General features: G+C 33.4%; 1 protein-coding gene across 5 annotated transcripts in view; it reads left to right on the top strand.

Moving 5' to 3' along the window:
* The window catches only part of BRIP1 (BRCA1 interacting DNA helicase 1), a 181,539-nt gene extending 166,331 nt beyond the window's left edge, over positions 1-15,208 (top strand). For 3 of the 5 annotated variants that reach the window (XM_082603176.1, XM_082603175.1, XM_082603174.1), the window contains 3 exons: positions 7,292-7,374; positions 9,634-9,867; positions 11,408-12,332. In XM_082603176.1, the coding sequence (XP_082459302.1) occupies positions 7,292-7,374; positions 9,634-9,867; positions 11,408-12,156 (1,066 nt within the window). In that variant the 3' untranslated portion in view covers positions 12,157-12,332. Of the gene's footprint in view, positions 1-7,291; positions 7,375-9,633; positions 9,868-11,407; positions 12,333-14,914 lie in introns of those variants that run through there. The other 2 variants (XR_014291856.1, XM_082603177.1) reach the window with 2 other exon arrangements.
* The last annotated feature ends 2,116 nt before the right edge of the window (positions 15,209-17,324 follow it).

Below are 17,324 nucleotides of genomic sequence, written 5' to 3'. Positions count from 1 at the left end.
ATATTTGCAAAATAGCTAAGTAAATTCTACCTTATCAGTAATTACATTAAGTGTAAATGGACTAAGCTCTTCAATCAAAAGAAAAAGATTGGCAAAATGAATTTTTTTAAAAAGAACATTACCCAACTTTATGCTGCCTGAAAGACAAATGCTTTGGTTAAAAAACACAACTAGATCAAGTGTAAATAGTTAGAAAAAGACATACCATGCAAGCAGTAAACAAAAGACAACTGATTTGGTTATACTAATACCAGACAAAATAAACTTTAAGACAAAAATTGTTACTAGAAATTTTCTAATAAAATTTTCACTCCATTAATTCAACAATTATATTTGGAGACTTTAATACCCCACTTTCAATAATGGATAGAACAGTTAGAAAGAAAATCAACAGAAAAGGAAAGTCTTGAACAACACTAAACCAACAATTACAAACCTAACATATTTATCACACTCTACCCTACAATAACAGAATGCACATTCTTCTCAAGTGTATATGACACATACTTCAGGATAGACCATATGTTAGGCTACAAAATAAGTCTCAATACATTTTAAATGGTTAAAGTCATAGAAAGTATCTTTTCTGATCACAGTGGAATGATAGTATAAATCAGTAACAGAAAATTTAAAAACTTATAAATATGTGGAAATTAAACAACATACTCCTAACCAGTGGATCAAAGAAGAAATCAAAAGGGAAATTAGAAAATACCTTGTGATAAATGAATATGATAACACAGTGTACCAAAATTTTGAGGGTAGAGTAAAAGTAGTGCTCAGAGAGAAATTTATTTTTATAAATGCCTATATTAAAAAAAAAAAAAGATCTGAAATCAGTACTCTAACCTTCTACCTTAAGGAATTAGGGAAAGAAGGGCAAATCAAACCCAAGGCAAGCAGATCAAAGGAATAGTAGAGATTAGAATGGAAATAAAGGAAATAGAAAATAAAGTAGAAAAAGGGTAACAAAAGTTGGTTCGTTGAAAAGATCAAGAAAATTGACAACATTTAACTAGACAGACCAAGAAAAAATCCAGAAAGGACTCAAATTACTAAAATTAGGAATGAAAGAGGGATTGTTACTGTCAAACTTACAGAAATATGAAGCATTATAAGAGAATACTTGAACAATTGTATGACAACAAAATAGATAATTTAGATAAGTTGGACAAATTCAGGAATTCCCTGGTGGCACAGTTGTTAAGACTCCTCCTGCCAATGCAGGGGACACACATTAGAGCCCTGGCCTGGGAAGATCCCACATGCTGTGGAGCAACTAAGCCTGTGTGCCACAACTACTGAGCCTGTGCTCTAGAGCCCGCAGTTCACAACTACTGAGCCTACATGCCACAACTAATGAAGCCTGTGTGCCGAGAGCCCATGCTCAGCAACAAGAGAAGCCACCAGCCCCTGCTTGCCACAACTAGAGAAAGCCCATGTGTAGCAACGAAGACCCAATGCAGCCAAAAGTAAAAAGATAATAAATAAATTTATTTTTTAAAAAAAAGGAGGGACAGATTCATAGAAAGACACAGCTATGGAAACTGGCACTCAAGCAGTAGAATGTCTGAATAGATCTATAACAAGTGAAGAGATGCAAGAATTAGTAATACAAAAATTTCACACAAAGAAAAGCCCAGGAAAGAATGACTTCACTGATGAATTCTAGCAAACATTTAAAGAGAATCCTTTACAAACGCTTATGAAAAATAGAACAGGAAACATGTACCAATTTATTCTATGAGGCCAGTGTTGCCTGATACCAAAAGTAATCAAAGACATCACAAGAAAGCTACAGAGCAGTATCTCTTAGGGTTATAGATGCAAAAATCCTCAACAGAAAAGTAGAAAACTGAATCCAGCAACTTACTAAAATGATTGTACACAGTGACCAAGTGGAATTTATCTCAGGACTGCAAGATGGTTCAACACCCTGCCAGTTTATTGGTTCAACTAAAATCAGTGTAACACCATATTAAAGTACAAAAACCACAAGATCATCTCAAGATGAGAAAAAGCAATTGACAGTATAACACTCAACAAAGTAGGAATAGCAGGTACTTCCTAAACCTTAAAGGGCATCTATGCATCCAATAGTTAACATCATACTGAATGGTGAAAGTCATCATTTTTCTCTTACGTTTGAGAATAAAATAAGGATGGCCGCGCTCACCACTTCTATTCATTATTGTATTGGAGGTTCTAGCCAGGGCAGTTAGGCAAGAAAAAGAAATAAAAGATATCCAGATTGGAAAAGAAGTAAAATTATCTTTAAATTTGCAAATGACATGATATTCTACATAGAAATCCTAAGGAACCCATAAAAAATAACTATTTAGAGCTAAAACAAGTTCAGCAAAGTTATAGGATGCATATTCACTATACAAATATCAGTTGCATTTTTATATACTAGCAATGAACAATCCAAAAATGAAATCAAGTTAACTCCATTTACAGTAGCATCAAAAAGAGCAAGATACTTAGAAATAACTTTAATGAAAGTACCCTGAAAGCTTCAAAATATTGTTGAAAGAAATTTCTAAATAAGTAGGAGAATTCCATGATGATGGATTGGAAAACATTATTATTAAGATAACATTCTCCCCCAAATTGATCTACAGATTTAATATAATCCCAACCAGAATTCCAACTGGATTGGGTGCAGAAATTGAGAAGCTGATCCTAAAATTCATATGGAAATTGAAAGAGACCCAGAATAGCCACAAAAAAATTGAAAAAGAAGAACAAAACTGGAGAACTGACAGTTCTCAATTTTAAACTTACTGTGAAACTACAGTAATCAAGACTGTATTGTATTGATGTAATACAGACATGTAGAACAAGGTGTAAAATTGAGGGTCCAGAAGCGAACCCATGCATTTACAGTGAATGGATTTTTGACAAAAGTGTCAAGACAATTTAATGAGGAAAGAATAGTCTTTTTCACAGATAATTCTTGGATAATTGGATATCCACCTGGAAAGGAATGAAGTTAGACCCCTACCTCACACCATATACAAAAGTTAACTCAAAATGGATCAAAACCTAGCAAGGTACAAATTTTCTTGACCTTGGATTAGGCAATGGTTTCTAAAGTATTTGCAAATCATGTATCTGATAAGGGTCTTATATCCAGAATATATAAAGAACTCTTACAGTTCAACAATAAAAATATAAATAATGCAATTTTAATTTGGGCCAATAATTTAAATAGATATTTCTCCAAAAAAGGATACACACGTGGCCATTGTGCACATGAAAAGATGCAGAACATCATTAGTCATTAGGGAAATGCAAATCAAAACCAGAGTGAAATACCACTTCATACCTCCTGGTACATCTATTGAAAAAGATGGACAATAACAAGTGTTGGTGAAGCTATGGAGAAATTGGAAATCTCATACATGGCTAATGGAAATGTAAAGTTACATGACTGCTTTGGAAAAAAAAAATGTAGCAGTTCCTCTAAAAGTTAAACATAGAGTTACCGTACAACCTAGCAATTCTATTCCTAAGTATATACCCAAGAGAATTTTTTTAATGTATCTATATAAAAACTTGTTTATAGTAGCATTATTCATAATAGTCAAAAGGTGGAAACAACCCAAATGCCCATTAACTTATGAATGGATAAACAAATTATGATATATCCATATAATGGAATATTATTCAGCCAGAAGAAGGAACAAAGTACTGATGCACGATACAAGTAACCTTGAAAACATCATGCTAAGTGAAAGAAGCCAGACACAAAATGACATATATGATTCTAGTTATATGAAGTGTCCAAAATAGGTGTATCTATACAGACAGAAAATAGATTGTGGTTGCAAGGGGTTAGGGGGAATAATCTGGGTAATTGGGAGCAACTAATGGGCACGGGGTTTCTTTTTGGTGAGGTAAAAATGTTCTGTAATAGACAGTGGTATAGGTTGCAGAACCTTGTAAATGTAACCACTGAATTTAAAAAAAAAATTTTTATACAGCAGGTCCTTATTAGTCATCAGTTTTATACACATCAGTGTATACATGTCAATCCCAATCGCCCAATTCATCACACCACCACCACCACCCCCTGCCGCTTTCCCCTCTTGGTGTCCATATGTTTATTCTCTACATCTGTGTCTCAATTTTCTGCCCTGCAAACTGAAAAACCACTAAATTTAAAAAATTTTAATAATGTTAAAAATTTTAAAACTTAGCAAATTGAACCCAACAATCTATAAAAAGAATAATGCACATGACCATGGTGGTTATTCTAAGGATGAAAGAAAGGCAAGCTCAGTATTTGAAATTTTGCCAGTATAATCCACCATATTAACAGTCTAAAAAGAACAACTATATGATTATATCAATTGGTGCAAAAAATTTTTTACAAACTTATTCATTTATAATAAAAACTTGTTAAACCAGAATAAAAGTTATGTACATAAAATCTACAGCTAATATACTTAAGGTAAAAAGTATTGTGTGTGTAAAGAAGGTTTGGGGAAATATTTTCTATAATTTTCTTGTCTTCCAAAATAGAACGCATGTAACATTTTTGGGTATGTTATCAGTAGTTGGCAAAAGTAGGAGAGTTTTTTTTTTTATGCATGAATAAATTTTAATTCATCTTATTCATTTTTTTAATTTTTGCTTTATAACAAATTTAATCAGTTATACATATACATATGTTCCCATATCCCTTCCCTTTTGCGTCTCCCTCCCACCCTCCCTATCCCACCCCTCCAGGCGGTCACAAAGCACTGAGCTGATCTCCCTGTGCTATGCGGCTGCTTCCCACTAGCTATCTACCTTACGTTTGGTAGTGTATATATGTCCATGCCTCTCTTTCACTTTGTCACAGCTTACCCTTCCCCCTCCCCATATCCTCAAGTCCATTCTCTAGTAGGTCTGTGTCTTTATTCCTGTCTTACCCCTATGTTCTTCATGACATTTTTTTTTCTTAAATTCCATATATATGTGTCAGCATACAGTATTTGTCTTTCTCTTTCTGACTTACTTCACTCTGTATGACAGGCTCTAGGTCCATCCACCTCATTACAAATAGCTCAATTTCGTTTCTTTTTATGGCTGAGTAATATTCCATTGTATATATGTGCCACATCTTCTTTACCCATTCATCCGATGATGGACACTTAGGTTGTTTCCATCTCCGGGCTATTGTATATAGGGCTGCTATGAACATTTTGGTACATGTCTCTTTTTGAATTATGGTTTTCTCAGGGTATATGCCCAGTAGTGGGATTGCTGGGTCATATGGTAGTTCTATTTGTAGTTTTTTAAGGAACCTCCATACCGTTCTCCATAGTGGCTGTACCAATTCACATTCCCACCAACAGTGCAAGAGTGTTCCCTTTTTTCCACACCCTCTCCAGCATTTATTGTTTCTAGATTTTTTGATGATGACCATTCTGACTGGTGTGAGATGATATCTCATTGTAGTTTTGATTTGCATTTCTCTAATGAGTAAAGATGTTGAGCATCCTTTCATGTGTTTGTTGGCAGTCTGTATATCTTCTGTGGAGAAATGTCTATTTAGGTCTTCTGCCATTTTTGGATTGGGTTGTTTGTTTTTTTGCTATTGAGCTGCATGAGCTGCTTATAAATTTTGGAGATTAATCCTATGTCAGTTGCTTCATTTGCAAATATTTTCTCCCATTCTGAGGGTTGTCTTTTGGTCTTGTTTATGGTTTCCTTTGCTGTGCAAAAGCTTTTAAGTTTCATTAGGTCCCATGTGTTTATTTTTGTCTTTATTTCCATTTCTCTAGGAGGTGGGTCAAAAAGGATCTTGCTGTGATTTATGTCATAGAGTGTTCTGCCTATGTTTTCCTCTAAGAGTTTGATAGTGTCTGGCCTTACATTTAGGTCTTTAATCCATTTTGAGCTTATTTTTGTGTATGGTGTTAGGGAGTGATCTAATCTCATACTTTTACATGTCCCTGTCCAGTTTTCCCAGCACCACTTATTGAAGAGACTGTCCTTTCTCCACTGTACATTCCTGCCTCCTTTATCAAAGATAAGGTGATCATATGTCCGTGGGTTTATCTCTTGGCTTTCTATCCTGTTCCATTGATCTATCTTTCTGTTTTTGTGCCAGTACCATACTGTCTTGATTACTGTAGCTTTGTAGTATAGTCTGAAGTCAGGGAGCCTGATTCCTCCAACTCCATTTTTCGTTCTCAAGATTGCTTTGGCTATTCGGGGTCTTTTGTGTTTCCATACAAATTGTGAAATTTTTTGTTCTAGTTCTGTGAAAAATGCCAGTGGTAGTTTGATAGGGATTGCATTGAATCTGTAGATTGCTTTGGGTAGTAGAGTCATTTTCACAATGTTGATTCTTCCAATCCAAGAACATGGTACATCTCTCCATCTATTTGTATCACCTTTAATTTCTTTCATCAGTGTCTTATAATTTTCTGCATACAGGTCTTTTGTCTCCTTAGGTAGGTTTATTCCTAGGTATTTTATTCTTTTTGTTGCAATGGTAAATGGGAGTGTTTCCTTGATTTCACTTTCAGATTTTTCATCATTAGTATATAGGAATGCCAGAGATTTCTGTGCATTAATTTTGTATCCTGCAACTTTACCAAATTCATTGATTAGCTCTAGTAGTTTTCTGGTAGCATCTTTAGGATTCTCTATGTATAGTATCATGTCATCTGAAAACAGTGACAGCTTTACTTCTTCTTTTCCGATTTGGATTCCTTTTATTTCCTTTTCTTCTCTGATTGCTGTGGCTAAAACTTCCAAAACTATGTTGAATAAGAGTGGTGAGAGTGGGCAACCTTGTCTTGTTCCTGATCTTAGTGGGAATGGTTTCAGTTTTTCACCATTGAGGACGATGCTGGCTGTGGGTTTGTCATATATGGCCTTTATTATGTTGAGGAAAGTTCCCTCTATGCCTACTTTCTGCAGGGTTTTTATCATAAATGGGTGTTGAATTTTGTCGAAAGCTTTCTCTGCATCTATTGAGATGATCATATGGTTTTTCTCCTTCAATTTGTTAATATGGTGTATCACATTGATTGATATTAACAATCTAAAAAGAACAACTATATGATTATATCAATTGGTGCAAAAAATTTTTTAATACACCTACTTTGGTACATTGTACTGAGTAGTTTCTAAAAACTTTACTCATAATGACTTTGATTAAAGGACATGTCATTGATTTTGATACCTGACACATCATTGATTTTTCTCAACCTTCTGTCTGTCCCACTAGAAATGTGGCTTTATTTTCACTGTTATATTTATTTCATTTTCTCCCTATTTTTTATAGGTGTATTCGACACAAAAATGATTGGGGAGCTCTTATTCTAGTGGATGATCGCTTCAGGAGTAACCCAAGTCGATACATATCTGGTAAGATTCTCAGCTGGGCTTAGAGTAAGAATTAGTAACAATCTTTGGTATTTAATGACTTCTATTTTTAAAGCAAAGAATTGGATAGAGAATTTGAATTACTAGATCAAACATGGAAAAATTCACATTGACTGGAAATCTAGCCTTTTAATGCTTCTGTGTTTACAAAAAATATTTATAGAGGAGAATCTGGTTACTGACGTAGTATTAATCAATCAAGATCCTTCAATTTCACCAGAATGTGGGATTTGATTCAGTAACGTAGCAATAATTTATTTACCATTGTCAGGGAGAAAACTGTTCCACAGAAATGAGTTTTCCAAGAAATATTAAGTTTTTACATTTAAGCACACAAGCAGTCCTTTGGTACTTAGGATTCTTTTTATTCTTTCATTCTGAATTATTTGAGTTTTATTGTTGTATGTGTGTGTGTGTGTTTGTTTGTTTAGAAATGCTTCAGTTGTTATAGAGTTTATATTAGTCAGAGCTAGTATTTTCTAAAAAGAAAAAAAAGCACCACTGCGTGCTGCAAGATCAAGTACATGGTCATTTTTCCCCACTCAGATGAACAAATACTGTGTGCCTATAGTTTTCATCCGAATTAATACCAGGAATCCATCTGTTATTAAAGAACTGTTGGAAGTACTTGCATTTTTATTGTTATCTTTAGAGCTAAAAAGTTCATACCATACTATAATGAAAAGATGCTACTTTTTTAATTTGTTTCAGATTAGCTGTCTATGGGTATGGACTCTACTTTTTATATTTCAGAGCCTAATTATTTTATTTGGTTCAATATTAAAACATATCCACCTGGATCGAAGCAGGAAATGCTGCTTTATTAGTCTTTTCTTCTCTTTCTCTGTAAAGCAAGCCAAGGCCAAGATATAACCAAAAACAAATGTTAAGTGCTTAAGTTTAGTCAGCAGGTGGAGCTCAGATTCTTTCAAGTTTTCAAAAGCAAACTGACATTTTACACTGAAAAGGCTTTCTTTGATCACAAAAAGTTCAAAGTGAAAGCAACTATATAACGCTAAAATTTTTCAATTTGGGAAATTTTCATATTCTTATTTGGTATAATTATTTTCCCCAAGCAAAGAAAAATAAAGAACTTTAAAGAAATGCTGTTTAAGTTTTTTTTTTTCTTATTTTAAAATCTAGAACTGAAATTTTTACCCTGTAGTTCAGATTTGTTGAGAGATTTTTTTGAATTAAGTATTTTTCATTATTTTCTGTAAGGTTTTTATTTTTTCTGAGACTCATAAACTTTGAAATCTTATCTAGGCAATACAGCACAACAACATACAAAATCCATTTGATGACTAATTTTTGTTTAAATTCAACTCGCATAAGAATAATTGATAGAAAACTCCATTAAACAAAAAAACTAAAGGAATGTATTTGAAATGAAAGTATAATAGTTCAAGTTGCTTGAAGCCCTGTCTTACCTTCCTCTCAACTTAAAATACCATAGTGACTTTTTAAATTACTCCAAAAGATGATAGTTTTAGTAACATCAGCAGAGAATATTTATTTTCTAAAGTCCAAATATCTGAATTTCATTCTGAAGTGAGTCATACTCCGAAACACCTTATACTGTTAATATGGTTTATTTTTATGCAGTTTTCACATGTCACAGGGTCAAATCTTGTCCCTTACAACTTGATTATTTATATATTAAAAAGTAATTGTATAATAAATATTCAGATAGGACATGATTTGCCCATAAAACAGTGTTATTCCTTTTACTCCCAGAATAGTTTGATATATTTGGAATTGGAAGGAGAAGGGAAACAAACAAACAAAAAAACCTATGAGACTGTAATCTTGAATTTATTTTTGCTAAAGGAGTCAAATTTAAAAGTTGGAATAAAAGATTGTGTTGTTTAGAACTTGTATTTTCTCTGCAATTAAAAGGTAGGTAATTTTTTGTGGGGAATTATGATAAAATTAAATTTGCCTTATTCCCCAGTTATTCTAAATTGACAAATAATACATTTTCCCATCTCCATTCTACTCCCACTGCCTCTTCCCTCCATTCAGTTGGCAATCACTGCATGTAAAGAGAAATGCTGCTGATACAAGAGCATATTGTACATATGAAGGTAAAAAGGCAGGAAAAATGTTGAGAACAACCCTGTATCCTCTAAATTCAAAGTAGATTACCTCACCAGAGAAGTTATCTAATTTTTTTTCTTAATACATAATATCTTCACTGAATAACCAAAGTTTCTTTGCTGGGTTTACTTTTTGCCTTAGGACTTTCTAAGTGGGTTCGGCAGCTGATTCAGCACCATTCAACCTTTGAGAGTGCACTGGAGTCCTTGGCTGAATTTTCCAAAAAGCACCTAAAGGTCATTGATGTATACAAAGAAGACAGAAAATCTATACAGGACAATGAGTCTATGCTTGCAGTGGCTTGTTTGAAGGATAATACCTCAACTTATTTATTAGAAGCAGCAAGCCATCTCTCACCAGGATATCCTAGGGAAGGTAAAGTAAAAATGTGTCTAAGAGCTACAGTGTCCTAAAATGATAGATAAAAGTCCATCTTTACCAAGAGGCATCATCTCCAGAAAGGAGAAAAGTATGAAAAGTTCTTACCATTTACATTTGGTAGAGAAGTCTTTCATTGTGTTTAGTGAAGTGATATTTGTTATGCTACAGATTAATGTCCTTAAATATGTTGGTTATTGTAATATAAGGTGTTATCATAAAATAATATGATGTATCAGAATGGGAACAAATTTTTGAGGAGATCTACACATATTTTCTGGTTTTCCATTTAGAAGCTTTGCCACTAACTAACTTTGCGACCCCCACTCCCGAGCAAGTCACTTAACTTTTTGAGTCTTAATAGAAAGGATATCTGCCTACCTATCCCTCCAGGTTGGGTTGTAAAGATCTAATAAGATGATAAATATCGCAACATTGTAAAGCACTATGCAAATGGTAATGTTTTTCTAAAGGTGATATTAAAAATTGACCTAATTTATAGATAATTGTCTTACATGAATTTCTTATTTTAGAGAAATGAGAGTCATTTATTCTAAATGATAAAAAAATAATATTTTAAAATATCAGAATATATTGGATTATAATTTAGAAAATTAAAATATAGTTTAAAATATATTAGAATATAATACATCAGGGATTAGCAAACTATGGCCTGTGGACCAAATTCGGCCTGCTGTTTTTGTAAATAAAGTTTAATGGAATACAGTCACACCCAATCATTTATATATTGTACACAACAGTAGAGTTGAGTAGTTGTATGTGTTGCACCAGAACAGCATAATTGAGTAGTTGCAACAGGTACAATGTGATCCACAAAGCCTAAAATATTTACTGTCTGGCCTATTGTAGAAAAAGTTTGCCAAACTGTTTTGTATCATTGGATATCATTTTAATTGTTTTAATTAATATATAATAGTAGTTTAATATATCACTTTTTAAATATTTATTTTATAGTATATGCTTCTATCCTAACTAAATGTCATAGTGAATTCTAGGCCATTATACTGATAATCAGGAAAGCTAGGTTCTAGTCCAGGTCTGATTACCAACCAATTCTATAACTTTAAGCAAATAACTTAGTCTTTGTGGTTGTCAGTTTCCTTAAGGGAATTAGTCTAGGTCAGTTGTTCTCAATCACTGGTTAGTGGATTTTTAAGGAATTTTTACAGCCTGTTCCCTCCTTTACTCATCCCTCTTCCTCTTCCTTTTTACCCTTTCTTTTCTTGTTCACTTCTGAGGTCCCTGGTGTGGAATTTGATAGTTTACCAGACAGCATTATAACTTGGGCTGGGAACCACTGGAGACCTAAGATTCCTTTCAGAGTTAACATGTTGTGCTTTAAGATGGATTGCTTAGAATGCTTCCATTCTAAGATGGAAGTCCTGCTACTACTTGTTATAGGCTCTCAATTATGTATCCTATATAGTTATTTCAGTATTTCTAATAAAAATTGTTTTAATATAACAAATATTACATTAGTAGCAGAAAGTTAACACTCATATCTTTGTATTTGTAGATGATCCATTATTATTGGAAGAGTCTGCCCAGGCAGTAGGAGCAGAAAAAATTGTGATTTCCAGATCCACAAGCCCAACCTTCAACAAACAAACAAACAGAGTTAGCTGGTCTGGCAGTAATTTTCTAGAACAGTGTCTTACTGGTAAAATTCTGACTGGAACACCTAAGTTTAGGTCATCAGAGGACTGTGCCTCTAATTCTTCCACTTTCAAAACAGAAAAGGGACGTGAAGCAGTTTTGCCACTCACTGATAAATATGAGTCCTCCTCTCTGACAGTAAACACATCACTTGGACCATGCCCTCAGTCAGAAACCATTGTTCCATCAATAAAGATTAATGCTACTCTCCTGAATCCAGAAGATCCAGACATTCAGTTGTCTCTAGTAAGTGAAGAAGCTGAACTTTCTACTTCAAATACAGCTTTTGAAACAGAAGCAGAGGATGAATCTATCTATTTTACACCCGAACTTTATGATCCCATAGATACAAATGAAGAAAAGAATGAACTAGTTGGAACTGATAGAGACAACAGATTGGCTAATAATTCAAATTGCATTTTAGCTGAAGATCTTTTTGAAATTAAAACTATGAAAGGAATGGATTCAGTCAGAGAAATGAAAGCTGAGGATTGCACAGGCACAGAGTTGAATAGACTCATGCATATTAAAGAAAGTAAAGTTGATGACATTGGTAGTAATGTAAAAACGACTCATATAAATGAATTGGAACTGGGAAAAAACTCATGAAACGGATATAAAGAACTTTAAACAGTCTCCTTCCAAAAATAAAGATGTGTTCCCTGGTGTTAGGTAATAATACTTAACTGTCAAGGTATAAAACCATGTCGTCATGCTTTTATTAAACTCTATTGTAAATGATAATTTGTACATTGGATAAGTGACATAGCTTTTTTTTTTAATTTGAGATATATAGTTCACTTTAATCCAAAGTCTATATTATGTTCAGAAATATAAGTTTTACTATTCTCAAGTTTTGATAAATTGATTCATAAAAAATATTTTCCTCCAAGTCTTCCTTAGCTAAATGCAATATTAAATTAATCAATCTGGAAGATATGTAGTTTCCTAAGGCACTTTAAATTTCACATATTTGTATTTTGTAGTCCTCTTCATCCATTTGTTTTCATACTGATGCGTAAAAATTAATAGCAATCTAATCCAGTCACCCCTCAGTCATGTTTCACTGTAGATTTTACCTCAGATCAGTCTGAGGTTTTTTTTTTTTAGAAATCAGTTTTCTTGAAAAGTATATTCCTGTATTAAACTGCCTACTTATAAGTAAGAATTAAGGAAGAAAACTACATGCATTTTTAATTGAAATTGTTTTACATTTTTTGTTTGTTAAGCCAAAACCAAGCATGTTTTAAACAAATTTATGTAAAATTATAAAATGCCAAATGAAGGACTCCAAATTTTCAATTCTAATTATTTAGCTTCATCACCATTGTGGAAAAAAGTGACATGTTCTAGCATAAGGGCTTCAGTTATGCAACTAAGATAGAAAACTTCAAATATAAATTTAATAAGTAAAGCTAAACATGTAACTGTAGGTGAAAAATGTTCCCTTATAGCTCAGTAAGCTTTTCTGTAAATTTTGACTCTTTGTTTTTGTGAATGAAGCTACACTTCTGATCAAAAATGGTTATAAAAGTAGCTCTTCTCTGACATCATTCCAAAAATACATTCACCAATCTTTTCCAAGAAACATCTGTTACTCAATAGACATTTAGCCTTCTTGGAGTGATTTGAATTGAAATTTTATGAGCTGTTCAAGTTGTTGATGCGGTTTATTATTTTCAAGTCAAAATTCTCAGCGGTCAGGTATCTTTTATATTCATTTGGAACAATGATTTATTATATATGCATATGTTTACTTTCATTTTGATGACATTTATATTGAATACAGCTTAATTGTTTCTATAGCATTGGATGTTACAACTCTAAGCATAGTTCAAAGAAATTTAAATTGATAATTTACAAGTTAAAGAATTTATCTGCAGATTGGGATATATTCAGTCCCACCTAGTATTAGATCTTTTTCTTAGGTGATCAGTAAAAAGCACTGGATTAGAAGGTAATTTTTAAATTGTTTTGAAAGGGTGAAATCATTTGTCCTCTTTGGAATAGTTCTTAATCCACACATAAAGGGTGGTGTGGTAGTAGAAAAAATACCAGGTGGAAGACAAGAGACTTGGGCTCTATTCTTGGCTCTGCCACTAATTCGCTAAGTCATGTTGGCAATCACTATGCCTTTTGGGGAATTAGTTTCATCTGTGAAGTGTGTAGTTTAGTACTATAAAATTATGCAAATCCCTTTCAGCTTTAAAAATCCATAATTTAAAGGAATATATGTTGATATTTTATTCTGAATCAATTTTCATTTGCTTTGGTTGCAAAATGCTTAAAGCAAACCATTTGTATAAAAGGTAACATGAATAATTGTATGAATATTTACATAATAACTTGGGAAGCAAGTATTTATTTTACCAGTGCTGCAATTAAAATATTTTTGAATCCTTAAAATTGCCCTTAGAAGATTTGGTAAACTGCCTGAGAAAAATCAAACACATTATTTTTGAGTCATATCTTAGTGTTATTATCCAGCTTGATCTCAAATACCATCCCTTTCCCTAGATATAATTTATTCTTTCCAAAATCTAATTCTCTCCAAGGCTAAAAATTTCCATTACTGAGAATGTACATAGAGATGTGGCACAAGCTTTTAGTAATTCCAAGAGGTGTTTCAAAAATTTTGTACAATGATATCATGGTTGAATCAGGTATATAGTCTCAGATCACAGCCTTGACCAGGATGGTATTGCAAGAAGTCAAGTCTAGCCTTTATAAAGAGTGTGAGGTAAAACATTTTCATTAGTGATAAAATACTTTTTAAAGAGGTGTTTTAGGGCTTCCCTGGTGGCGCAGTGGTTGAGAATCCGCCTGCCGATGCAGGGGACGCGGGTTCGTGCCCCGGTCTGGGAAGATCCCACATGCCGCGGAGCGGCTGGGCCCGTGAACCATGGCCGCTGAGCCTGTGCGTCCGGAGCCTGCGCTCCGCAACGGGAGGGGCCACAACAGTGAGAGGCCCACGTACCACAAAAAAAAAAAAAAAAAAAAAAAAAAAAAAAAAAAAAAAAAAAGAGGTGTTTTAGAAAGTTTAAGTTAAAACATGTAAAAGCATTTAAAAGAGTATCTGGCACATGGCAAGCCCTCAGTTATTACTTGGTAAATCAATTGTATCTGGAGTACACTCTTGCTTTATACGAAGACTTCCCTAATGATGATAGATAGATAGATAGACAGGTAGACAGGTAGACAGACAGATAGGAGATAAACTGACAATAAAGAATCGTATAGTAGGAAGGGTATTTGTCTCGTTTATTTTTTAAGGCTGAGATATATAAGATAGAAATTGTTTATCAAGTAATTTGCCTTACCCATTCCATGCATATGAAATAATCATCTAATACTGAATTTATTTAAGGGCTGAAAATACATAGAACATACAGGCCACGAATCAGGAAAACTACCAGCTGGAGAAAGGGCTTGGTTCATGGAAGAAAGGTACATTGTGAAGAGTAGATGCTTCATGACTTGACTTTTAAAGTTTACATGAATCATTTAAAACCTTTAATAATTGTGTTGGAAATTAATGACAACTCTTTGTGCTACTACTATACATTTAATTATTACGTGGTTTTTAATTTTGTATTGTTTCTAAGTTCACATGCTTCTCCATATTATTTTTCTGCAATATGACCTTCTTATGCTATGTTCCTATAGTAAAACACATTCAAAATATTTAATTCTTTGAAATTGCTTATAAAACTTCATGAAATCAAAACGCCTATTGTAAAATCACTTGAAAGACTGGTTCTTGCAGTTATTTAATCTCTGATGGCATTATTTTGGTATTTGCTTACTACACAATTATTCTTGCTCATGATCTTTTTAGCCTCAGATTTATCAGTAAGCTGTACAAGATTTTACTTTAACTGTAACGAATTTGTGGTAGAGTCTTGTCTATTTTTATAGACAAATGCAGTCAATTTTTTGTAAATAGAAAGGCAGTATTAAAACAACTTTTTTTTTCTGAACTTTTTCATAATAAAAAATAAATTTAATACTACATCAATCAGTGAATATCTAAGGAAACTAAAACTTTAAAGTATCTGTGCAGGGATTAAACATAAAGACATCACTTTGGGAAATGGAAATTTAAATAGATGACCTAGGCTTATGATTCTCTAGCCTGAAACAATTTTCATGTCTACCCAAAAAAAAGCATTTTGTTTCTTAAGGTTTCATTTGATAGACCATTAGCTGCCTGGCTTCCTGTACTCTACAATGGGGCCTTGTTATAATATCCATGTGATCTGAGCCAGTGGATCACCTTATTGGTGAAACCATCTTATAATGAAGTGCTTTCAGTAACTGAACTCCTGGACAAGATCCAAAACAACCCATCTTATACCAAATTCTACTCTATAATAAACAAGTTTCAATGTATTACAAGAAAACAAAAATTGTATTCTCAGAAATTAACCTTTGAAAATCTAATGGTAAATTCTGATTAAAAGGAATATTTGTTAACAAGGCACAGTGAGGTACATATTTTAGTATGCTTTATAGTTTGTATTTTTGGTCTTTTGTGATTTTGATTCTCTTGTGCTTTTACCCAAAATTTCACCATTTCACATTATTTTACATCTGTATTTACAAAGCTTAATTTAAAAGATTTCCTTTGTCTCCTTTCTGTTACAAAGTACTAATTGTACAGGTGGCATGTCATGTATGTAAACTAAGTTAGATGCCATCGTCTTTTATGTATGATTCATATATAGTGAAAAGATTTAGAGATATTAAATACTGATTGTTGTTAGTTTGGATCAAGTATTGTCTTGGTATTTTTTCCCTTTTTTTCAAACCAGTGTTATGGTATTCATATTTAAATGTTAACCATCCTTTCAGACATTGATCTCTTTTATTGTATCTGCTGTAAAAGGACCCAAGTATTCCACCTTGCCAGTCAGGATTTTATTGCTTGTGGTTACCTAAAGCAGAAGGCAGTAGGAAATATAAAAAATTACTCTGTGCCATCCTTAGTATGGACCAACATAAATTACAGTAAGGTAGATTGATGTATTAATACTTCCATATTTCAGTCTTTAAAGTTGATTGGCAATATACATGGGCTTTGTTACCGTTAGACATGGAGACATGTTCTGATACCACCTGCTGACTTACTTTGGGCAAGTTACTTATCTTCTCTGAACTTCTGTTTTTTCACCTTAAAATAATAAATAATAATTTCATAAGAAATAAATCAAACATTATGAGTATCAGATGCAATAGAGTGCATAAAAGCTTTTTTTTTTTTTTAACATCAGACAAGGAGAAAGATAACAGAATTGGGGGTCAAAAGTATGAGTTTGAGTTTTGGCCCTGCTATTTACTGAGTGGCCTTGGTCATATTATTTTAACTCATTGAGCCTCAGCTTTATTTTCTGGGGGTGAAAAAAGTGATCAGTATCTACCTAAGAAAAGTATTGTGATGATTAAATGAGATGATATGCAGTATGTGAAAATACTTTATAAATGTTGAACCACTGTCCAAATGGTAGTTGTTAGGAAACTGCAACAATAATCTAGTATAATTGTTATCTCAGTATCCTTCAAAAGGACTGATAAACCTGTTAGAATTTGGTCCAAGCGCTGAAAGGCACTTGGAGCTTTATTAAAAATTCTGTGTAGGGGCCTCCCTGGTGGCGCAGTGGTTGAGAGTCCGCCTGCCGATGCAGGGGATACGGGTTCGTGCCCCGGTCTGGGAGGATCCCATATGCCGCGGAGCGGCTGGGCCCGTGAGCCATGGCCGCTGGGCCTGCGCGTCCGGA

This window comes from Mesoplodon mirus (assembly GCF_964341445.2).
Source record: "Mesoplodon mirus genome assembly, chromosome: 18".
NCBI lineage: Eukaryota > Metazoa > Chordata > Mammalia > Artiodactyla > Ziphiidae > Mesoplodon > Mesoplodon mirus.
The sequence above is the reverse complement of the archived record's forward strand: the minus strand, read 5'-3'. Positions and strand labels throughout refer to the sequence as shown.